General features: G+C 41.2%; 2 protein-coding genes across 7 annotated transcripts in view; one reads left to right on the top strand and one right to left on the bottom strand.

The window, feature by feature from the left end:
• IMMP1L (inner mitochondrial membrane peptidase subunit 1) overlaps nucleotides 1–7514 on the top strand; it is a 32500-nt gene extending 24986 nt beyond the window's left edge. For 2 of the 4 annotated variants that reach the window (XM_032690369.1, XM_032690370.1), the window contains exons 5-6: nucleotides 2586–2696; nucleotides 7350–7514. In XM_032690369.1, coding sequence (XP_032546260.1) covers nucleotides 2586–2696; nucleotides 7350–7418 — 180 coding nt within the window. In that variant the 3' untranslated portion in view covers nucleotides 7419–7514. Of the gene's footprint in view, nucleotides 1–2585; nucleotides 2697–7349 lie in introns of those variants that run through there. The other 2 variants (XR_004357530.1, XM_032690368.1) reach the window with 1 other exon arrangement.
• DNAJC24 (DnaJ heat shock protein family (Hsp40) member C24) overlaps nucleotides 7087–25136 on the bottom strand; it is a 37080-nt gene continuing 19030 nt past the window's right edge. Inside the window, exons 3-5 of one of the 3 annotated variants that reach the window (XM_032690372.1) lie at nucleotides 19047–19185; nucleotides 9580–9648; nucleotides 7087–8694 (exon numbers count right to left, since the gene is read on the bottom strand). In XM_032690372.1, coding sequence (XP_032546263.1) covers nucleotides 8570–8694; nucleotides 9580–9648; nucleotides 19047–19185 — 333 coding nt within the window. In that variant the 3' untranslated portion in view covers nucleotides 7087–8569. The remainder of the gene's footprint in view (nucleotides 8695–9579; nucleotides 9649–19046; nucleotides 19186–25136) is intronic. The other 2 variants (XM_032690375.1, XM_032690373.1) reach the window with 2 other exon arrangements.

Here is a 25136-nt window from a genome sequence, read left to right as displayed (position 1 = left end):
GTTCTAGGAAGTGTTTGGATATACCTGAGTTACGAGTGGGTCTTTATTTTAGGTAATAAAAGATGAGCTTCACATTCTGCCTGTGAATTTGGGGAAGTGAGAAAGCAGAGGAACCAGTACAGCTGGGAGTGGAACAGAAGTGATGCTTTTTCAGTAACATGAAATGTTAACCTTGGTTTGCCTTTTATATTTAATGAAAAAACCTCTCCCTTTCATAGTAATTCCTGCTTCTCCTGTGTGTATGTTTGCTGGGATAGCCTTTCCCAGTGACAGTAGTTTGATGGATGGCTTGGAATTCCAGTAGATGCTGGACCAGGAGTTTGCATCAGAAGGGTCAGGACACTGCTCTGTGTTGTGATATACATCTGAAAAACAAACCCGTGTAAGGTGTGGACACAGGGTGGGTACACTGCAAATAAGTGAAGATGAATATCCAACTAACCTGCTGGACATCCCAGATAGGCTGTGTACCATGGAATTTTGGAGGAAAATGGGAGTCAGTACATTCTCAAATAGAGACCTATAAAAAATATATGCCCACCTGTGATGAGATGTATATTCCACACAGTTCCTTTGACTCTGGATAGAGTCTTTTAAAATTTTATTTATTTTGAATTGACTTCTGGTTGGGTTTTTTTGTTTGCCAGTCTGCTTGGGTGAGAGGAGGGCCAAAGTCAGGAAGCTGAAACGAGCTGGTCTTCCCAGAGGAAGGCCTTCCATGCATGTGCCAGCTATCTGATAAGCCTACAAAATAACAAAGGTGACAGCCAAGCTGAATCTGGAATTCCTGTATGGAAGGAGTGGCAGAACAAGAAGTAAAGGAGCTTGATTGAACTAGTGGCTCAGTTTAAAACAAAGGAGGTGGCCTTCCTTTATACAGGACACTCTGCAAGGAGACCAGTGGGTTTCAAAAGGGTTTAGACATATTGCTGGTCTACAGCTCCACTGTAGATTCTAAAATGAGGAGGTTTGTGCCCTCTGACAAGCCTGAAGCACGTTTCCTGGCTCCCAGAGTAATACAGGGAGGAGATGGACAGGCTCACATGTGCTTTCCATGCTCAGTATCCCATTTTGCCACTATCAGAGACAAACCACTGGTTCTCAATCCGTAGCTTAAACATTTGCCATGGCTCAGCAAAGGGGTCTGGGAATAGTGTTCCATCCTTGGATCCTGGTCTGGTAACACCACATGGGAGCATGGCTAAGCAGGAGCCTAAAAGGCTCATTAAAGACAAGGTTCCCAAGAAGTGTTCCCTGGCCAGACACCTCTGAGTACAAATCACACTCCAACTACATTTTCCTCAAATGGGGGACGTGGGTTTTTAAAACCAGACTTTACACCAGGAGTGGCATTTCATTTTGTTTAGTCTCTTATCCATGGATTCTCTTTATGTAGACTATTGTATTTATGAGTCTGTGTGGCTTAATTCTAAAACATTCATGTTTATACTGCTCAAACTCTGAGTTTCACTTGAAATAATTTATTTATTTAGCTAGTTTCCATATTTTTTTCTGTGATTTGTGGTATTAATAATGTTTCAAGTACGTACGTGGTTTTGGAAAAATGTATGCTAGTTTAAAGTCCATATTAAATATTATCTAGATTATGTTGCTTCTTTTAAATTTTCGGCCTGGTTTAGAATTTTAGAAACAAAACCCAATTAGAATTATTGAGGATTTTATTTGGTAATTTATAAGAGGTTATTTGCATCTGAAATGTTTTCAAGAAAACGTGACAAAATAGTGTTTTCCCTTCCAATCAGAAATTTTAGTTTAAGATTTATAGGAGCAACTTTTTCATATCTGAAAGCTTTATACTCTCATTTAGGTAACTAATACAGCTCTGTTGCTATTTCTCATTTTGTCATTGAGTCAGCCAGTGAATGCCATGAATCTATGGTATGTAATATAGTTAATGCATAATATATATGGGCAATGAAAGGTCTTTGTCATATAGTATAAGGTCACCATCATTAATTTTCAAATTATAAAAAGGGATTTGCTGTTTTGTGATCATCATTATTGCAATATAATGTGTTGTGGATTCTGCCTGCACATAGAATGAACTGTGATCTTAATTAGAACTTTGACAAGCCTACTCCGATAAAATGATGAGATTATTCGTAATTGATGTCACAATCAATTACCAGTTAGTTCATCATGAATCTACTAACAGGTCTAGCCTTGGTGCTGGCCCCAGGATGTTGATGAGTGTGTGGCTGCCCTGTTCATGCTGTTACTGCGACAGGAGGGCAGATTTTCAGTCAACATCCTAATGACCTCTTTTGAAGTCTATTAAATTAATGACCCTGTCACATTGGTCTAACCTCTTACATCTTCATTTTGGATTTTTTGTTGCAAACCATTGGTTTTTGAGCACATGATAGAACAGATACTTTGGAGCACTCCTCCTCATCCCTCCAAATCTGGCAGTGTGTCTTCCTGGATTCGCTAAAAAATGAGTTCATTGCACAGTCCTGAAATACAGAGCTCAGAAATCAGAAAACACGGTGGTGTAAGGCAAACTGTGCTTAATGCCATTCTGTTCTGTTTTCTTATTACATTTCAATCTTGCTTAACCATAGGTGCCTAAAGGACATGTTTGGTTAGAAGGTGATAATCTCAGGAATTCTACAGATTCCAGGTGCTACGGACCCGTTCCTTACGGACTGATAAGAGGACGCATTTGTCTTAAGGTATATATATATATATTTGTAGTATCTAAAAATAGGTGCATTAGTACATTTTTAATGGCTGGCTGTCAGGTATTGACAGTTGCTTCCTTAACTGCCTGGCCAAAGCAGATGTGGAGGAAAGCATGGACACACCAGCCACTTGCTGTAAAAGGATAACTCAACAACAACGGGGTTTTTTGGAGGGAGGACTTGGGAGCAGCACCCTGAGCACTCACTGCCCTGAAAGCTGAATGAATTATTTCACAAGCAAATCCAAACCTGATAAAAACACAGACATACACACACCCCCTACTGCACAGATGTACATTCCATCCTTAGTTTGATTCTTGCCTCTGGGCAAGAGAAGGGCATCTCTGTATTTGTATTTGCATCTCACTGTTCGTGCAGCTTTCCAGTCCAAAAAACAAAAAAGGTCCTCTTTCTGGGACTTGCACACCTACTTTAGACATGTAGACTGGCCTTGATGCTTTTTAAACTAAAAAAAGTGAAAAGGCTTTAACAGTGATGAATATTGCACTGTATAAACCACCACGGTTCCTTCTCCTGTTTCAATAATTCTGCAGTTTTAGGTCACACTAAATTACTTTTTCATATTATCTACATTATTAATTTACTCTTTTACCAAAAAGAAGAAACTAACACAACTTCCTCTCAATAAAAAGTTTAAGGAAGAAGGAGTATGTATTACAGACCTATGCACCTGCTTTTAGAAAGCTGGATTTAAAATTGTTCAATCAGACCAATAAAAAAGGTTTTCTCAACACATCCACAAAACCATAATTTAACACATGCACAGGGAAGATTGGATCTTTCCAATTTAACAGTCTTATATTCTTAATTTACAGTATTTATGAACACAGCTTGGGACTTACTTAACCTAAAAAAAAAACCCAACCAACCTTGCAGCTATTGACCACAATCAGTAATTGCTTAGTAAACCTCAAACATGTCCCCCTCAGCCCTGCTGCCAAGTTTGGTCTGACCTCTGTTCTTCCTGGCCAGCATTTGCTCGAGTTCTTCCCTGGTGTTTACTGAGGGCTCTCTGTCCCTTCCCTGCACTGTTTGCCTTCCTGTGTACACCAGAGGGAAAAATGCTGATTCCAAATGGGGCTATTTTTATGACCCCAAGTTTTAGCTGGGATTATTAACTGCTAAGATACAAATGCAAAAAAAAAAAAAGCAAATATGCTGACACTCCTCTTAATGAGAATGTGGTATTAATAATCTGACTGAAAAAAGATTTCTCCAAACTGATGTACAGGTATAGAAAAACTGCTGTTTGCTACTGTAAGGGGACTGTTGGCAAATACTGTGTATACTGTATATACCTGTGTGTGGGGACAGCCACAATTAGTCACAGTATCTCTCCACACCAGTAGATTTGTGTCCAGCTTGTACTCTGACAAGGAAGGTGTTGAGAGACTTTATTGAAGTGACTGTCAGGACTGAACCCTAAGTAAACTCTGAAATGAGTGGAACTTACACACAGATAATGCATATTGAAGTACTGCTTTAGGACTTCAGAACATTGTCTGTTAAAAGAGAGAGTCAACAATCACTTGATACTTAATCAAAATAATGATTTAACCAGATTTAATTGCCGTTGTTCTATGATGGTGCATAGAGTGGTGATTATTCATATTTTCATGACATTTAAGTATATGGTGCTTAACAAAAGCAGAAATGAGTTTATTCTTCAAGTGAGTGTTTATAGTTTGGGTTGTTTATGGTAATTCCCATCAGAGTACAGTGATCTTGCTATTGAACATTACAGTGAAAGGCAGCAGAATTCAGTCTGCATTGTGGGGGATGGATAATCAGGACACCACTGGCCAAGAAACCTGTGTGTGCTTTCAGTGCAGACTCTGGAGGTTTGGCTTCTCCTTCATGAAACACTTCTTTACTGCCTTCAGAATGGAAGCTTTTGTGGCTTTATCGTAGAGTGCATTTTGGAGAAGCAGATGCCTCTCAATACTAAGTTACATTTCTAGGAAAGGATGCAAACAAGCCTGAGGCTAATTTGGAAGTAATTTCATGGATTTCAGCAGAAGAGAGTGAGCTTAGCCATCCTAAGTTTGTCTGGGCAGCCTGTCCTTGGTAGAACACAAATGTTTATCTGTGAAGTTTAGACAGAAGATTCTCAGTCACTGTTGGTGCCCCAGATTTAACCCATAGGGAAATAACAATATGTGATTATCTTTGCTCCTTTCCCTCCATGCCACCATGTCCAGTGCCACTCCTAGAGGCAAGTTCTTTCCATAAAGGGCCACTGAAATCAAAGCAGCTGCAAATTCAGTAAAATCCCTGGGAGTCCCACTTTGACAGAGCTCATGCTTCATCCTGTCCTAGGTAGGATATCCTGTGCATTCCCTGGATTTAGGCTCCATGTCAAAACTAGACCTGCAGTGTATCTTCAAAAGAGCTAGTTAGCCCCATTTATGCCCCGTCCATCAGATCAAATCTATCTATGTAGGCCAAACCAAAGAGGGCAAGTAGCTGCTAATTGGAATAGCCAGTCTGAATGAACAAGTCACACTCAACTTCTGTCATAACTTTAAAGGAGTTGGGAATTACGACACAGTGGCATGTCTTTGTTTCACAGAGGAAGGATTTCCATCCCGTTTCCAACCATGGGTATTTTTTTCTCAAGTTCTCCCTGCAGGCAGAGTACATAAAACACCATTTTCATTCTAACTCTACCACTAAGATTACTGCGATGAATTTGAAGCTGAATTGTCAAAGCAGCATTTAAAGCAAATTTGGTTACTTACACTAAAAGAAAGTCAAGTTGCAATAGGTGTGATTTGAGTTGCCTGAAAGGAGATTTGTGCTGTAGTGAATGGCCTAACAAACTTCCTTCTCCAGGCCTTTACTCAGATCAGCTTAGATTTGTAATATGGGATATTTCTATTTCCTTTTACTTCTGTTTGCCTTCGAGGCCAAACAAAGGCTTGACACCCAGCCTGCAGCCAGCACAGGCCCTCTGGACAGCCTTGAATTCCATGGCTTTGCTTCTAACCAAGATCACAAATATCCTTCTGCTGCTGGTTTGTATCTCTGTAGATTTGTGTGGACCTTAAAATAGCTCCCTGGCTGATCTGCACAGAGAGGAGGTGTTACCTCTGTGGTTTTGTGTATGAGCAGATGTTCCTCTTGCTCTTCCCTCCCTGCACATGCCAAACCCACGGGTATTCTCTAAGGTACTTGCACAGGGGAGCTTTGAGCCTTTTCCTGATGCACAGAACTTGAGGTCCTGAGTGTGACTCACATCCTTCTGCCTTCCCCAGGGCCCAGGCCCAGTCCAGCTCAGCACAGTGCTGCAAGGGGCCTGTCAGAGGTGAGCCCAGGCAGCTTCCAGCAGTGCCCAGTTCCAGGCAGCAGGAATGATGCTGTGTCCTGCCATTCCCATCCTTAACTCTCTCTCTGCCCCTTCTGTCATGGTCTTCAGTGCTGGGGATGAATCATAGGGTTAGAAATAATTGAACCTTGGCACTGTGCTTCCTCTCTGAAAGGAGAAAATTCCTTCTTCACTCCACACAGAAAGCAGCAAAGAGTCCTTCTGTGCTGGGGCTGTTCTGTTAACTCAGTCACAGAGTAGGTGGCTGTTCCTGGACAGTGACTGTGTACCTCCCTCAAGATCAAATTCTAAGGAAAAATGAGCAAGATAAACATAAGACTGACAGATGTTGTGGGAACAAGGTAGTGCATCATCCTTCTCTGTCTGGGCCGCTTCACCTTGGGCAGGGGCTGTGAAATTTTTATGGGATTAGAGCCACAGAGGGCATTCATTCTTCAGCAGCATCTTTCCCTTCCTCCTGCTGATCCCCTCGTGCCATCTTTGAAAGGGGGTGTGAAGAGACACAGGCAGTCAAGGGAGACAAAGGACGAAGTGTAAAAGAATGTCCTTGGTTTCCTATTACTTTTTTTTGCATCCAAGACCATCCTACATGTAATTAGTGAATGTCCAGAGCCAAGTACTCCTGGGAGCCCTCAGTATTATGAACAACTATACAGTTATTTTGGAGAGAAGTTGTTTTGTTGTTGGTCAGCATCATTCTCTGACACTTGTGCTTGGCCATGAGTTGTGCTCTTTTGTAAATAACTCTCCCCTTCTCAGAGGAGGCCCTTGGTCAAGAGCCCTGATGGTGGCAGGGCCTCCACCCCTTTATACCTCTTTGCATGGTATAAACTTGCCTATAGATATTTTTTCCCCAATATTTGGTGTTCGCAGTTGAAAGGCTCATCTTGAAAATACAAATGTCCACCTCACAAAGGGGAGGTCCCTGTGCATGGTGGGGTTTTTTTGCCCAGATGGATCAAAGTTTACAAGCTAGAAAACTTTGAATTTGAAAGATATTTTTTAGGAAGATATTTATTTCCAAGGCTGAAAACAGCAACGAAATTTGTGAGGCTTTCCATAGCAAAGCATGCCCTGTATAAATGAGTGTTGTGTCTGGCCACTCTGGAATGATTCCCTGTGAAATACACTATTTATTACTCCCCATAAGAGAAACATACGGGTGAGGAAAGTTCTTTACCCTGTCAACCAAAGAGATGAAAAAATATGCTGTTAATGAAACAATAACTACAATAACAAATGAAAACACTGAACTTTGGAGTTGTGATTAAAATCTCCTGTATTTTATTTTACAGCTTTGGCCTCTGAATGACTTTGGGTTTCTCCGTGCAAGCCCCAACGGCCACAGATTTCTTGACGATTAAAAGATTTAAGTTACTCTTGCCGGGTTTCATAATATTTTCTACTAAAATCGACGGAACTATTTTTGTTTAGAATAAACACAGATATTACTTGACAAAGACGTCTCTTTCTGAGATTACATCTTAACTTGAAAATGGGAATGATCCACTGCTGTCATCACCAAAAACGACAGGCTTCTTGCTTTCCCTGGTGAGTCACAGTCAGGGCTTGGGTTTATTAGAAGGCTTTGGGTTTTTACTACAAGCCAAGGTTAGCACTGACTGTTACCAAGGGATGAAAAAGGCACAGTGTTGTCACCCAGCCAGAGCCCCACACAGACTCTCCCTCCATCAGCATGCCAGGACTGGAACTGAACACCAGGGGGGTTCTGGATCTGCTGGTCACTCACAGGTGGTTTGTAGGGTTTTCCTTAAACTGGCTCTTGCCTGCCCAGTGCATTTTTTTTGTATGTCCAGTAGGGTCAGAGCACAACTTCCTGGTTCCATTTGTTCAGATGAGGGAGAGACTCAATCCAAAGTGTGCTCCTGCTCCAAGCTGACAAGGTGATGTGGATGCAGAGCCACTGGACCTGCTCCTCAGCACTGGGACAACTAGCCTGTTCCATGTGTGAGCCTCTGCCCCTCTTTCCTGGGCTCAAGTCCTTGAGGGGATTTAATGAGGTTAAATATTTAGCTTATAAATAGAACATGTTCCTCTTCCCCATTGCTGCACCTTGCTCTTCATTATCTTCAAAGCATTCTCACATTTATGCCTCCTGATTGAGTTTTGTCATCTGAGCTGCCCAAAGGATTTAACCTCAGAGGAAGATCCCAAGGGACAGCTGATAGAGGCTGAAATGGAAAGATCTACTTTGTTGTTTGCTGGAAAAGAAACATTGTTTAGATCACGAGATACATTCCAGTGGTACACAACTCGGTGTTCTGCTTTGGAGGTGTTTAGTAAGGAGCTCTTTGGTTTCAGAAGTTAAAAACAGCCAACCCTCATGTCTGCAGGGCTGTGTCAGCAAAGGGGCACTTGACAGTTTTAAGCCTGAACGTCCTTGTTCTTGTAGTGCCCCCCTTTTCTTTAACATAGATTTCCTCAGCAGATGCTGCCACTTGTTTGTCCAGGCTTTTGAAAAGTTTGTAACAGTTAATGAGCTTCATTTAAACAATCACTGAAGGATCTCGATAACAAGTGAACATGTGTCACAACAAACCAGAGACACATCTTTGGTTTCGCTCTTGAAGACGCTGTAATTCCCACCACATCGACAGGAGAGAGTGTAGAGTTGTTCATCTGCCAAAAAAGGAAACAAAAAAGCCTTCAGTGCTTGAGAAGAATCAAGAATTTATTTTGGATTTTGTTCACGAAGCTGCTCTTAGTTACAAATAACCTCCCACTGCTGGGTTGTAAATACCAGTACCTGTGCTACCATGTGTAGCTCAAAAAATTACCCTTAAAATGTTACACCAAACAACCAGGGTCAGTGCAGTCTCTTTAAAAGAACCCTCAGTGATAACAAGGTGCACATCAGAGAGACAGATATTAAAAGAAAAAACTAAGGGGTGTCATAATTATGACAGACCAAGGATGCCTCCAAAACAGATTGCTAACCCAGGGAACAACACAGAACAGAGGAAAGTAGAGCAGATTTTCCCCCTCACAGCTTAAAAGTAAAAAAACCCAAACAAACAAAAAAACCCCCTCACCAAAATAAAAAAACCCAACCAACGAACCAACCAAAAAGTGAAAGACAAAAAAATCAGCCCTTCACTCCAAAAGCAAGTAAATGAGAAAAGCCAGAGTAATAAAAAGGAGGGAAATAACACACTGTCAGATAAAAAAGAACCTGTATGGAAACACCTACATTCTACCATCACAGAAAGAGCAAGAAGATGCACAAGGGGCTTGGGAAGAATCTAATGACTCAATTATACTACAAGAGATGAAAAGTGGTACTGCAGGTGAGGGTGGGGGGAAGAGATGGAGCAGGAATGTAAAACAAGTGTCACAGGAAGTTAAGTTCCAATTCATCTCAGAGAGCAAAACAGCTTTATCTGAGGAAATCTAGAGAAAGCAGAACTTACAGTAAGACAAAAATGGTGTAAGGTACAGAAAAGATAGAAAACATTTGCAGTGACAGTGAAAGGCACTGGGAAGGAGAGTAAGGCACATTCATACCTTCATTCCAGGACATGTCCTCAAGGTAAACTTGTTCATGAAGTGGCCATTCTTTTGTCAGGTTATCTGCTATAAAGCAAACATGACAGTGTTCAATCCTGCCAACATACAGGTCCTTATTTCTTTCTCATAAATTAATACCTGGGAGTCAATCTGGTCCCTGCTAGACAGTCACATCCAGACATAGTATGAATTAAAAATGCAGTTCTCTAAACTTTTAGTTTCCATGTATGTGCAGGCTGGAAAATGTCCTCTTGTAGCCAGGAGAAGTAAATGGTGACGATGTATCACTGACTTAGGACACTGAAACCAGTACTTTTGTGCATCCCAGTGTGTGAAATTAGGGGCAAACATCTGTTGGGATGTCAATGCCCTTCAAAAGCCTGGCCTGTAACTCCAGTTCCATGAGCTGAAACGTCTCCTTACCTGCAGTTTTTACTAATTCATGGAATGGCTGAGGTCAGAAGGGACCTCTCAAGATCACCCACTCCAACCCTCCTGCACAGGCAGGGGCAGCTGGAACAGGTTTCCCAGGATGGACCACATCCAGTCAGATTTTAAACATCTCCACAGATGGAGACCCCACAGCCTCCTTAGGCAACTCACTCTTCTTTAGGAAGGAGAAGCCACATAAAAACCTCCAATAAGCACCAAGTGAATGTTGTGTATGGGAACACCACTGAGATTCCTGCAAAAAGATACTCCTTACAAAAGATAAATGAAAAACACTTGTAGGGGAAGACTAGTCCAAGTGTTCTTTTCTAATAAAAGTCTCTCAGCACAGAGAGGAGGTCAGTTCTGGGCTGCACCTGTGAGATCTGCTGCCACTTGATCCCCTAGATCCTTCCAACACTGAAATGGGAAGTGTACAATGCAACTCACAGCATGAAATGCAAAGTGTGCAATATAAATTGGGGGTTTTTTTCCATTTATCAGCACACTCAGATGTCATGCACAAAGTTCACAGCAAGTTCTTTGGCTTGATAATGTGAGATCTTGTCAACAGAGTTACAAGTGAAGCCATAAAAGGTAATATTTAAAAAGTAAAAGACATAAACCCTTTTCAACTTACTACACAAACCCTCCCAGCTGCTGCCTGACACCTGAAAGCTCCAACTCCCCCAATGCTGTAGTTTAAAGAGCTGGTCTTCAGCACATCCACAGAAATGCCTCAGGTCTGGCAAGACTCAGGAGCTTGGTGCTTATTTGAGGTTTAAATGAGGTTGTTATAGAGGAGGAAGTTGTTCCTTCTCCTGGATCAGTGAGTTTTTAAGCCCATTTAATGTCATGGAGCATTCGAGAGCATCCAGGGTTTTCTATGGCTTTCTATGAAAAGTTGGCAGTGAAAGAATTTATTCCAGAACTACTTATTGAGCACTTGCTGAAAAAGTCAGAGGCCCAGGTTATGTTATTTTAGTTCCCAAGAGATTTTCCAACCTCATCATTACATTGCAGAGGATTCTAAATGCTTCCCAGCTGCTTCTGTGTAACTTTGCTCTGGGCAGAAAGGTAGAACTAAGGGACTTTGCAGCTCCCTCCTCCAATAATAGCCCAAAAAACTGCCCATCTCCAACTTTTGTCTGATCAGGAAATGGAGTGTTTCCTTCTTCATCACCAAAACCCAACTGACTGTTCTATTTTCAACTGAAATGTACATTACATATCCTTGAGAACAAGCCTCATCTAAATTAGTTTTGATGAAGGTGATTAAAACAAATGAGACACATTGGAAATAATGGTAGAATTAGTACAGCCTCTTTGATTTGCCTTTGCTGAACACCTGTGAGGAAAAAGTCACAGTGAAAAGAAAATTAACCCGCTCAGACCCAATACTTTACTGCTGTCAAAAGAAAGGGGGAAAAGCAGGAGTGTAATGATGGAAGAAAACGGGAAGATCCAGCAGTTATGTGGAGCAACAACATTTTCCTTACACCTGATCAGAATATTAGTTAACTGCATGAGATGTTCAAAGTACAATAAAGGGTCAGATGGTTTTATCTCATGCTAAATATTACTGGGAGTTTGCCTGGTATGAGCTACAGGAGGACTGGAATGGTGGATATCCTGAAAACACCCACAAAACCAGTCCAAGGCCTTTCCTCCACCAGGCCTTGCCTGAAGCACATTCCTCCTCCTTTTCTTTGATATGAAAACAATAAAAAAGCAGAGATCAAAATGAAGTTTGCCTACCTACCTCCCTACCTTTGGCTAGGGTAGGAAACCTCCCAGGGTTTCCTATTTGGAATTCATGAAGGATTTCACTCAGAACAACTTTTATGGGGTTGGTGGTGGAGGTCTGGGTCATGCCTTGCTGGGAGAAAATACAGAAAGGGCACATGGTCCCTGTGCCAGCATGAAGAGAACTGGTTGCAATGCAAATTCATGAGGACAACATACTTCAGGTAAAGTAACTTGTGAATCACAGAACCACAGAATCATTTCTGTTGGAAAAAACCTTTAGGATCATCGAGTCCAACCCTTTAAGTAATGAAGAAGGTGGCTGAGGAAAAGTTTGCTCTCTCTTCTGTTCCAAACACGATACAATATGAAGCCCAGGGAACAGAAAATCAGCAAAGCTTTTCTAATTCATCACTGCCATTGTAATTTTGAAAATAAAAAACTCCCTAACCAACAGGCAAAATTAATCCTTCTTGCAATTCCCAGACTGAACAGAGATTGTTATTCCTCATCCCCCCATGGTCAAGTCCTGGGGGGCATCAGGCACAGCATCACCAGCCACTCAAAGGGGGTGATTGTCCTGCTCTGCTCTGCACTGGGGTGGCCTCCCTGGGATCCTGTGTTTAGTTTTGGGCACCAAAACATAAGAAAGACACAGAGCTATTAGAGAGTGTCCACAGCAGGGGAACAAATATGGTGAAGAGTCTGGAGGAGATGCCATATGAGGAGTGGCTGAGGGCACTTGGTGTGCTCAGCCTAGAGGAGAGGAGACTGAGGGGAGACCTCACTGCAGTTACAACTTCTTGTGAGGGGCAGAGGAGGGGCAGGCACCGATCTCCTCTCTGGTGACCAGTGACAGGACACGAGGGAATGGCCTGAAGTTGTGACAGGGCAGGTTTAGGTTGGGTATTAGAAAAAGGTTCTTTACCCAGAGGGTGGGTGGGCACTGAACAGGCTCCCCAGGGCAGTGGTCACAGCACCAGGCCTGACAGAGTTCAAGAAGTGTTTGGACAACACTCTCAGGCACAGGGTGTGTGTCCTGTGCAGGGCCAGGAGTTGGACTCAATGATTCTGATGGGTCTCTTCCAACTCAGCATATTCTGTGATTCTATGAAGTCTGACAATCCTACTGGTTATCTCAAAAGATGTAAATTTTCAATTAGTACTCTTGACTTGACTTCACACATAATCCAGGAGCTGCTCCTGTCAGGCAGTTTTGCACACTGCATTTATTTACCCGTCTGGTTCAAGCAGGAGAAACATATTTTCCAGAGTTGGACGAAGCTTTTTTATTTTCTAGTTCTAGTAAATACCCAATCTAATACACCTTAAGGCAACAAAAAACAGATGTGGCCACTTCTTGAAAAGCAGAGGCACAGCCCAGTACGAGTTTGGGGAGCTTACAAGCAGAACATCCGACCTAATGGCTCTCACAGCAACTCCTATTTCTTGTGCCCTTCCTTATTTCACCTACACCACTGTTATTACAACCACAACTCCCTCCTTAGGGGTTCTCTGAAGTGAACTGGTGTCCCACTGTCACTCCTTTGCCAGAGAGGGTTATTGGAGACTGGCATTGTCACAGGTGACATCAGCTCACGCCGTCCAACTCCATGCACAGAGCTGTACCTTCTGAAACACATCCCTGAACACACAGGGAAAAAAATGTGGAGCCCTGCTCATCCAGCACAACTCCTGAAAGGGACTTTTAATTCCCCAGCAGCACAGCCTGCCTGGCTTTGCCATCTATTGCATTTGGCTGACAACAAGAGGTGAAAGGATTCTGCAGCTCCATTGTCTCAACTGCAGGATCTAAGAAAACACTGGCAGGCTCATCAGAGAGGTTTATGAGCCTGCAATTCAAAGAGATTAAAAGGGAAAATCTACTGAGATTCTTTCAGGCTACAGAACAACATTAAATAACTATTAGCAGCTTGGTTCAGTAAAGCTTTACTAGAGCCCTTGCTGGGTCATTCAGAAAGTGTAAAAGAGGAAAGGTATTTAAGTTTCACTTGAGGATACAATAAATATTTCTTGGGCTATTTGAGGCTGAGTTTTAGGGAAAGGGTTGCAAAGCAGTAAATGGAAATTTAAGCCCTTTAACAGTTTATGGTAATAGTAAAAATAGTCATAATACTTGAAAGATTTTTCTAGCTCTTTATTCTTAGGATTTGTTTTTCAAACCAAACAAATAATTAAAGAAGTTCAAGATTCAAATACCATTCATAGTATTTGCTCAGCATCAAAAGCACCACAGTACTCAAAACCTCTATGTTTTCAGAAGTCAATTTTTTCTAAAGGCTCTTCAGTTTTTTAACAATTGTTTGAGTCTTTTGACTTAATTGAAAATAACTACATATTAATTAATTTAAAATGAAAACAAAGTAATGTGTTGAGAATTTTCATAACAAAAAGATATTTTTGCTATAAAAATTCCAAAAAAATATTGTTTCACTTGTAGCAGATGAGATTTAACTCCAGAGAGTTAAAAGGCTTGTACTCCAGCTGAGGGTCTATTGCTGTAAAATCCATGGCTGGAGAAGGAATATACACTTCTGTGACTTATAGAGGATAACCTAGCACACAGAAAAACCACTGGTATGGTCAGAGAAAGCTGGATTAGTGATCAGATACTGTAATATGAGCTATTTTAGCCTAACTATGAATTTTTTGTTGTGCCTCGCTGCCTAATGGAAAGATACAGAGGATGGAAGCAGATCCATTCTCAGGGGCAACTGGCACAAGCTGCAACACTGGCAATTCCAGTTATTCCTGCAATTCCTTATGCCTAAAAAATTACACAGGAGCAAAAGGGAAATTGCACTGGAATGTTACTCACATATGAGAATTGCATTTACCATATTTTTCTAGAAGTGCAATTTAAAAATTGAAAATCAAAAGGAGGCACGTGCAGATATGTGAAAACTCCTCCTGGTGATTCTGCCCCCCACCCTATAAACCCTTGGAGCCCACAGGAAAGATGGAGAGGGACTTTTTACGAGGGCCTAGGACAAGGGGAAACTGCTTCAAACTGAGAGAGAGCAGGTTTACATGAGATATTAGGAAAAATTCTTCACTGTGAGGGTGGTGAGGCCCTCGCACAGGTTGCCCAGAGAAGCTGTGGATGCCCCATCCCTGGAAGTGTCCAAGGCCAGGTTGGATGGGGGTCTGAGCAACCTGGTCTAGTGGAAGGTGTCCCTGCACATGTCAGGGGGGTTGGAACTGCATGGTCATTAAGGTCCTTCCAGGCCTTCTATGATTTATGGGCATCTGTGTCCATCAGCATGTGAAAACATATTATCCTTCACAGAACCTCACGAGAGCCATACATGGAAAAAGCCCCTAGATTCTTAAATTTTTCCACCCACAATCATATGCAAAGCAACTGGTTTTAGTGTCAATCCCATCACTAGCTTTGAATTGTTTGCTACATTAATCATCAGAAATTAATCTAAGTCACCGATTTATTGATTTAATTTTGTGACCTTTCTGTTAATCATTCAATCATTAATAATTAAAACATAAAAATCAATCACTAATAATTAAATCATAAAATTAACTCGTATTATTGTCTTAAAAATGTGAGTGTTTACATACAGTTCCTTTGTCCATAAGTCAACAAAAACCCACAAAAGTTGCGGGGCTGCTACTCAAAGGGACCTCGACAGGATACAGGAATGGGCTGGCAGGGACATCAAATGGTTCAACCAAGATTAAGTCCTGCTTTTGGGATGGGATAATCTAATGCACCAGTAAAGGCTGGGAGACAGCTGGCAGGAAAGCAGTTTTCCAGACAGGGACCAGAGGGTCCTGATGGACATCAGGCTCAACAGGAGTCAGCAGGGCACTCCTGTGGGAAAGGCCAACCCCACACGGGGTTGGTTGAGCAAGAGCAGAGCCAGCAGGTCAAGGGAGGCATTTTTTTTTTTTCCTCTCTACTCCACTGAAGAAATTGCATCTGAAATCCTGTGTCCAGTTTTGGTGTCCCCAGTCCAGAGCCCTGCCATATGGGAGTGAGTTCACTGGACTGGCAGCACGGTCAGGGGCTGGGACACATCACCCAAGAACACAGGCATCTCATTCCCCACAGCTGCTACAGAGGAGGGTGGAGAGGAGACTTCTCAGAGGTGCACAGAGGAAGGATGAAAAGGGAAAGGCACAAGTTGCAGGAAGAGTCTTTATATCTGCCTTGATAGAAGAAGAACATGTTTTGGTTGGTTTGGGGTTTGGTTTTCTTTTGTTGGGTTTGGTTTTTCTACTCTGAGGGTGTTCCAGCACTGGAACAGGCTGCCCAGAGCAGCTCGAGAAGCTCCATCCTTGGAGACACTAAAACCAGGCTGGAGAAGGGTCTGAGCAACTGATCCATGGACTTGGTTTAAGTAGGAGATTGATCTAGATGACCTAGGATGGTCTCTTCCAGCCTACATGATTCTCTGTGATTCTGTGAGAAGTTTTTCTTCTTTCCAACTGTGTCCCAAAAGCATGAACTTTCAGGGTTCAGATGACTCCTAATATGAAACTGTAAAACAGGTTTTTTTCCACTCACTGAAAACCTTTTGGTAATGATCAGTGCCAAGCTTGATTTTAACTGCATATTCATCTTTTTTTAAAATGGGATACTGAACAAAGAATGGAAAAATCTGAGAAGAAAATTGGTTGACAAAAAAAAAGAAGTCTAGTCTTAATAGGTAAATTGTTAAGCAGCTTTTCTTCCACCCTCCAAATTTTTCACAGGGACTGCAAGCAAAAGATTCCCCATTATAATTCTTATATGATAAAATAATGAATTGGAAAAGTTTTCCCACATACAAAGAGGCAGTTCTCATAAGATTTCCAGATCAGAAATGCCTGGATAAATATTTGAGCCAAACCTCTACACAGTTTGTGGTTTGTCCCTTCCCGTTTGATACTGTGGCCTGAAGGCACAAAAAAATTAGGAGATTATTGGGAAACCTTCAGAGAAAAGCAGTATTAAGATATAAAAGCACATTCAGCAATTCAAACAAAAAGAAAATCAAAACCATAGAGCCTCACAGAATTTCAGCTTCTTGGAACTTCTCTGGCTACTGGATTTCTGAGCCAAGTAATTAAGATTTAGTTAGTATAGCACAAGAAGGTACATACAAATCAACAATCTGTGAAATGGGGAAAAGACTCCAGTGCAAAGAGCTTCCTGCTGATGGGCAGCCACACACACTCACACTGGCATCCTTCAGATCCTGCTTCCTAGGCTTCCTTTGCATCTTACTAACTTGCTCTATTATCTCTCCCATCACTATTCCCCTTAGCTGCTGTCTCCATCCCTTTGTTTGTGTGAGCTTTTATGGCAGTGTTTACAGAATTTGTCTAGAATCATGACTTCAGAAGCAGCTTGACAGGCATTCAAAGAACTAGAATTTATTTCACCATCATTCTGCTGCCAGGGAACATGCTGGAAAGAATGCAGGGACGCTGCACATGTATGTTATGTGTGGCTCAGTCTGGAACACTGGGACCCTCTGTGATAAAACACATCAATCCCATTACAATCCCATTACCAAATATCAGCAAAAATAAAGGTACAACATGTTCTCTTTATTTCTGTAAGAGACTATTAACTAAGTCTCTTATCCAGAATCTGGAGATGGTTTTTTGAAGAGCTCATCTGGATGCAAAAGAATCTCAGAAAATATTGGTAATCTTCAAGTTACTCTAGAATAAGTTTTGTCAAAACTAATTTATAGCAATGTCCTTAAATTCCAAGGGAAAACAAACTAATTGATTAATACCTTGATGTAGCTCTACTTCAGTGGATTAACCTGACCCAAGCAAAATGGAACTTCATAGTCTGGATTTAAGCTTTAGGTAAAACCCACTAGATACAGGAAAGACTCCTCACTTAATCTCTAATTTCTTTTTTCCCGTGCATGTGCAATTTGTGAAAACAGAAGACACAGCCAACGTTACAATGCTAAGAGTACAACAGGATGAGAGCACTGGGCAGCAGGAATTCCTGTTCTGGCATCAAAGAGATGAAAAAATAGCTGAGATGAAAAAATTATCCCAGTCTGATCTTAACGCTGTTCACATAACAAATCAGCACAAGATCCAATTTTTTTTCCGTTCTTCTAAAATATTTATTCGACCACTCTGTTTTCAGCCCTGCCCCCCCCCTCTTTTCCCAAACCCACACGAAGCCTGAAGTGCAAGATGATTTAACTGGAGGATTCCTCCTGTGGATACACAATTCTGTGTCCCTCTCTTTCTCCCGCAGCGATGCGTATCTGCGGGATGACTACGGCTTTGTGTCTCCGAGTCCCGGCCCGCGCGGCGGCAGGGGAGTTAAAAAATCAGCACAAGAGAGAAAGGTCTGATGGTGTGCCAATGGACAATGGCAGAGAATTCAATAACAAGCTGCAGAGACAGTGGGCTTTTATCAGACACATTCAGAAGTGGTGGTGGCTACACGTCAATGCTGGAGCCGAGTGTGTTGCTGCCGAGTGCGACCGAGTGTTTTCCCCACAGGCAAGACACTATTATTGACTCCCCCCATTAACATGTAGGGTGGATATACATTTATTGAAGGTTCTAATGGAAGGCTGAGGGACTCCTATCCTGAGGCCAGAGCAGAAAGACAGCCTATCACTTCATGTAATGGTAGCCCATGTGTGACAGACCTGACCTACATTTCCCCCCTTTCTTTCTCACAACAGCCTGTCACTGTTTTAAGAAGCTATTTTCTGAGAGGTATAAAAAGAAAGGCATGCTAGAGCTGCCTAGTTAATGTGTTATATTGGAATATTATTTATAAACCTGCTTTAAAAGGACTAGTTTAGACTACAAATGAATTATGAAAGCTACTGTAACACACACACAACGGAAAAGGATGAGTCCTAATGATTCTGAAGTGGTTATAAACCCATACGCAGTGAACACTTGGATTAATGCATATCTAAGACACTGCAACAAAATGGAGTACAAGACTTGAAAGTAAGAACAATTAATGAAGCTACCTTCATAAAATAAAAAGGGCTAAGGCCTGCAATCAGTATAAATTTCAAAATAATCCAAGCTATTAGGAATAATGCCCCCTAACGTTTTGTTGGGAGCCGTTCAGTGGTTTCAGCAGCTAATGTATGTGGAGCAAAAGCTATAAATAATGGATTTCCACGTTTGAAAGTAGGACAAGAGCGAAAGAAACATTCGGTTCAGCACCAAACAGCATTTTAAAATACCATCTACCTACCACTCCCAGACCCTGCTTATTTAAAGAGCTGCTGCCACTACAGCCCTCCTTGGCAGGAACCTACCACGCCGCTGCAGGTCATACTCTTTTTTTGTCTCTTCGTTCCCTAGAATTTTCCACGCTTGATCAACTTCCACGAACCGCTGCACGCGCTCCTCCACTTCTCCTGCCGGCACATCTGCCTCCTGCTTGTCTGGGTGATACTGCCAATCAAAAGGGGGGAAAAAAAAAAAAAAGAAAAAGATGAGAAAGTTGAGGGGAGTGGAAGTGAGGAGGGTGGGAGAGCAGCAATCAATAACGCATTTGATATTCAGTTAGAAGGACAGAGGAAAGGAGAGGGTCTGGGCTGAGGTGCCAAAGGAAGGTGGACGGCGGCGCCGGGCACAAGAGGAAGCTGCCAATTTAATCAGCCCACTGGAACGGCAACGGAACCACCGGTGGCACAAATGTCACCACGAGCACTGACGGCATTTTCTGGATAATTTGCTGATGGAATCGTTGGTCTTATGGGCAATTTACCTACCCCAAACAGAGATAGGTACCTGCAGAGGACCACGACACAGGAGCAAGAGGAGGTGCTGGAGGTGCTGGGAGCTCTGGTACCACCACACAGAGCTGGTTTAAACAAACCCACCAGTGTTTAGTTAAGGCTATTGCAGATAAACCGAATGCTGCATTACATGTGCCGAGCTTTTTTTGGGACTTAAACGGTAAATAAAATATACGTGATCAAATATAATTTATATTACATGTAATTTTTCCTTTTGAAAATATGCTTCAACATCTTTAATTTCTTCCAGTTCAGCGAATCAATAGCCCTTCCAAATATTTAAAGTCACGGATCACTGGTTACAGAATTGTGTCATTTTAGTTAAGAAATGGTTATTCAAGGACATGGCTGCAAGAAATCCCGCGTTAAACAGGCAATAATAATTAAAATAGTAACACATTTTCTTTACCATTTGCTCTGAGCAGAACACTCTGACTTGTGGTTCAAATGTCTACTGAAAAGGAACCCTCAAAGCTCCACCGTCCTGTAAGTTTAATTCAACGCCAATAATCTTTTTGGATATTTTAAATTGCTCAGTCTAAGTGATGGACCAACAGGAATCAGCATTTAAAATGAGGTAGTTGCAATATAATCGTGACTATCAGCTGATAACTATGTTATAAACCAAGATATCCCTTATCCTGGAGCTGCAACCACCCTTTACACTGACACCAGTTGGGGCACTGAAACTCAGAACACCTGTTCTACAAGTGTTTAAGCAGATTTCTGATAAAATGAATTTCTCTGACTTAGTTTATAAATAATTTTGGAAAGGAAAGAAGAGAGTGCTAACATCATGTGTGCTTGATAAAATCCAAAATGTAAAAGGACCACTTCTCCTCTGTATTCGAGACTGAACTTCACACGTGCTGAAAATATGGCTGAAGTACAGTTGTGATCCACAAAGGTTCATCCCTTAGGGACCCCTCTTCTATCTCCCCAACTGAAGATGACAAAAGTCTAAGGTGCAAAAATGACCAAAAACATTTGGTCATTGCATTTAGTCATTCTATTCTAAATAGATAACACTCAGATGTTTGGATTGGCCACAAAGACCACACCTCCTCAGATCAGCTTCTTACAAATACATGGAAACATTACTGACCAATTGCCCACAGCAGAACTAGGAATACTGGCTTCTCTCCTGCCAAGAACATTGAGAAAACACTCCCACAAAATTGGTCACACTTCTCCTTTGTTGTACCAAAACCTCATCTGATGGGTTTAGCTTTTAACTCCTTTCCTATAGATTTGGAAAATTTAAAATCTTTATTTTATATTAGAAAGATACAATTTCATGTAACTAGTGTCAACTACATTGTAGGGGACCTACTAATTAAAACACATTTCTGTGTTTATCTATTTGTCTCCATTTTGGTCTCCAAGCTTTCTGAACTTATTTGCTCCTTCCTCTGTTGGGTTTTTTCCTCTATTGCCATCTAATGCCTTTAGCAGACTACATCTACACTAAGAAAAATCCTCAAACCTCAGCTACTTTACTCTAATCTTCCTCCTTTTTTTTTTTTTTTTAATCCCAGTGATCCCATCTCATCTGACTTTGTTATGTACCTGCTCTGACTGACTTTTCCCACTCTCCAGCTCGCTGATCAAAAGCCAAGAACGCTTGTTTCTAGCAAAAATCCAGTCTTGGTTCAACTTCCCATGCCCTTCTTTCCTCTCCAAGACAACCAATGAGGTGTCCTCTCTGCAGCTGTTTCAGACCCTGTTCAGCCAGCTCGGACACAGAGTACTGAAGTTCAGAGGTGGCACTCAAATGTCCTCCATTAACCCTTCAGACATCAACTGGCCACGCTCTTTTTTTTGTCTCTTCCCTCCTTCTTGGTCACCACATCCTTGCTTCTGGTGCTGCTCCCTCTCCTCCCAGAGCAGCTGCCTCAGCAGAGCCAGGGGTTTGCTCTGGTGTTGAGGGAGGTGACACATGATGGACGTTTCTGGTCTCCTCCCCTTTTCCCATCCAGCCTTATATTTCTGGGTTAATCTCAGCCGCCACCACGCACGAGCTCCGTAATGAAAGCAGACAGGCCTGTTTTCTACTCGACCTACCTCCTTCTACTCACTCTGAACTACTGCTCATCTCCCCCTCCGTGCAGCCAGTTGTAAGTTCTTACTCCAAATGTTAGAGCCCCTCCGTGTCTCCTGCCATATCACTTCTCAAAAGCCGCGCAAATTATCTCCGTGTCACTCACACCCACCGCCCGAGCAACGCTCTCAGCCACGTTACTGGATGCATTTCAATCTTTCCAGCTGCATATGGGTAACAATTTTAAGCAGCAATACTTCCACAAAAATAGCTTTTGGCTGAGCACTCATCCCGAGCACCGTGTCCAAAAATAATTTTTACTAACACTAACTAATTTTTACTAACACGTTATTATTTAATAGGACTTCATAAAAACAATAAAGCATCTTTTCCCAAGTCCAACAGAGGCAAGGGAAAAGGAAGAAGGTTGGAGATATATGCCCAAGCTATTTTTCCTTTATTATACCTGTACTAGAAGTAATTTGCTAACTGTCCTCCATTACTAAAGACTGTCTGGAATTTATATCACTTTACATCATATATCACTTCATATAATATGATGCTTTGCAGTTACTGTGAATGTTAAAAAGTAAACCAATTGATCATGGAAATGTATTTTTAGTTCATCTGTTACCTATAAAAATTTACCTTCCACACACACACAATACTACTGCTCCCTCCCCTGATGTTTATCTTCAATGTCATATTGTCACAGTATTTCTTGAGGACTCCGGTTCTTGGTCCAAGAGTTATTCAAAACCAAATTCTTAGGGTTTTCAATTGCTTTAGCTGTTGAAATCACCAACAAAATTTGAAAACCTTGAAGTCCAAAATCTGAAAACCTTGAAGTCCAAAATTTGAAAACCCTGAAGTCCAAAATTTGAAAACCCTGAAGTCCAAAATTTGAAAACCCTGAAGTCCAAAATTTGAAAACCCTGAAGTCCAAAATTTGAAAACCCTGAAGTCCAAAATTTGAAAACCCTGAAGTCCAAAATTTGAAAACCTTGAAGTTCAAAGCTCAAATGAAAAACACACTTTAAACAGTATCTGTTGGAGACTGGGTGAAATGGGAAACATTTTCCTTGGGAAACAGGAAAGCAGGCTAACACAAACTTAACCTCATGCCCTTTTCAATTACAGTATCATTACTGTAGCTTTATAAAACAACTGTATTCAACTGTCTTTATTTTTAATATCCATCAGACTGTACTTTTCAGCAGGTTGGATACAGTGAGAAACAAGGTATCACCCGGCAAACATGCTCTAAAAAACAGATACAGGTTCAGTTCAGAGTTCTACAAGTACTAGAAAATTAAGAAATTTTTCATGGACAACTTTTTAGGTAAATTAATTGTATTTCAGTATGCTCATCTGCTGCCTTTGATACCTGCTACTGAATAAAGAAAAAGCAAGAAAACGAACCTTTTCTGTCTCAGAAAAAAGGTGTTAATGTTGTTACGTTCACCAAATAATTAAAGGCGTAGGCTCTGTGAAAATTCTTTGACTTCCAAAACATCCATTTTATTTATGATATTCTTACTTGTACATTGTCCACAGTTGATTCCAAAGGTATGGGAAGATGAGGACTGAACACTGTCTTTTTGTGAAGAGACAGAAAAATTGAGTACAAGCATAGAGAATGTCGGCCTACTGTACTATTTTGACTTTTGAAGTTATTTAGAGTAGTTGTTGATTTCTTAGGTACTTATAGATGTGGCTTAAGTGCTGTGGTCACGTGGCCAGTTTAAGGAATTTTGGTTTAGGGATTGTAATTGCTTTCTTACAAAAAATGTTACAATTAGCCTTCCACGCACAGGGCGTGTACAAGAATTTGGAACACACCACAGCACACTCAACTACTACACTCTGCGCTCCTCCCTGCTTTATACTCCATGGAATTCGGACCCTTCTGCGCTTCAGGAATTGCCAAAATCAATCCCTGGAAATTAATACGGCCACTATTAATACCTGTAATGGTGTTAGACCTCAGTGACACATCAATGGACCCTAAGAACTCTCCCACCACAGGATGAGAAGCTGTTTGAGCTCTGGTTGAGCAGCTCCGGCCCCGCAGTGACGCGCGAAGGGCCCCGTCCTCCCGACACTTGGGCGACTTCCTTAACTTCGTGCCATAAATCTACCGGGGTTGACTGATTTTAATCAAATTCAAATTAGCAAGCAGAAACCCTCCAGTTAAATCAATTTAATGTACGTTTCTTACTGGTGCTCATGAACGTATTTCTCAGAAGACATTTACGGCGCCCAGCGAGAATCAACTTAACACGGCTCGTTGGGAGGGGAGGGGGAGGCACAAAGGCAGAAGGTTTACACTAAATCTGTAATCTCTTGCTAAACTGTGGAATACATGATAAGCAAACCTCTTAATATAACTATTTTTACCCATAACTGCTTTTCCACATGCCAGATTGAAAGGCCTGATTATTTAGAAGAGGTTAAAAAATTACTTTCCCTTCTCAAATAGTACATTACCGTGGCTATTTCGCCTTGTGTATAAAGGATACTCACTTCAAAGACCAAAGATGCACCACATCTCTAATTCCACACATCAAATCAAGAGGTTTTATTTTCTATGAAAACTACTACCGCTTCCAAATTTTATTTAACTTATGAAAAAGTTAAGGAATAATGCTTTCATCTACTACTTTGTATTTCACAGATAACTGTAAAAAACTTCCTGCTGAAATGACACGGCTTTTAAGCAAACCTATTTAAAATGTAAACTTTCTTTTTTTTCTGACTGAGGAAACTGAAGGGAGATCAGCTCTATTGTTTTTCCATGATGAACTAAGGAGTACTCTCCACTTTCTACAGCTTTGTCTTTCCTACTTTCCAATATCTTTTCTTTCCTACTTTCTAATATTTTATGCAAAGCTGTCAAGTGTTTGCAGAAATCTTCAGCAGAAAATAAAAAGTAATATAAAAAGGATGAACCAGATATGGCTGCATAAAATCCTCGATTTTCTCTCCTGAGACAATTGTTTTGGAGAAGTATTTTCAGACTTCTAAAATTTTCTTTATGGACCTTTTAGATTCCGCCCTTCCACCCCCTATTATTAAGGTTCTAAAACTCAAAAGTAAAGAGAGGTACAGAACAAAGAGGAAACCATCAGAGCTCAAAATTCAGAAGTATTCAGTACTATTCTGGACTTACTATCATAAGTCATAAAGTAACCATTAAGTAGTCACTATTACCAACAGTTAGAGCAGAGGAAATTTCTAACCTATCCAATTTATTAAAGATTTTTAACTCTGAAATTATCTACAGTCTAAACTCAACTGACAAGTCTTGAATTCCTGCTTTATTTCCAAAGGGGATGTGTGCCTATATTGGAACAAGGGATATGTTTAAAGGTGGAGATGTGCCCTATCTTCCTGAGTAAAGCAAGGATTTTACAGTAAAGTAGGATTTTACCAGATGATTACTTAGATCCATCCAAGTAGTTGTGCTTTGGAAGGAACTATATTGAATGACTAAATCTAAGCTTTAAATAAGAATAAATGATAGAATATTAACATCTCAAATTAACTTAGTATCTCTTAGC

This window comes from Chiroxiphia lanceolata, chromosome 6 (assembly GCF_009829145.1).
Source record: "Chiroxiphia lanceolata isolate bChiLan1 chromosome 6, bChiLan1.pri, whole genome shotgun sequence".
Lineage (NCBI taxonomy): Eukaryota > Metazoa > Chordata > Aves > Passeriformes > Pipridae > Chiroxiphia > Chiroxiphia lanceolata.
Note: the sequence above shows the minus strand (reverse complement) of the source record. Positions and strands in the feature narration are given on the sequence as shown.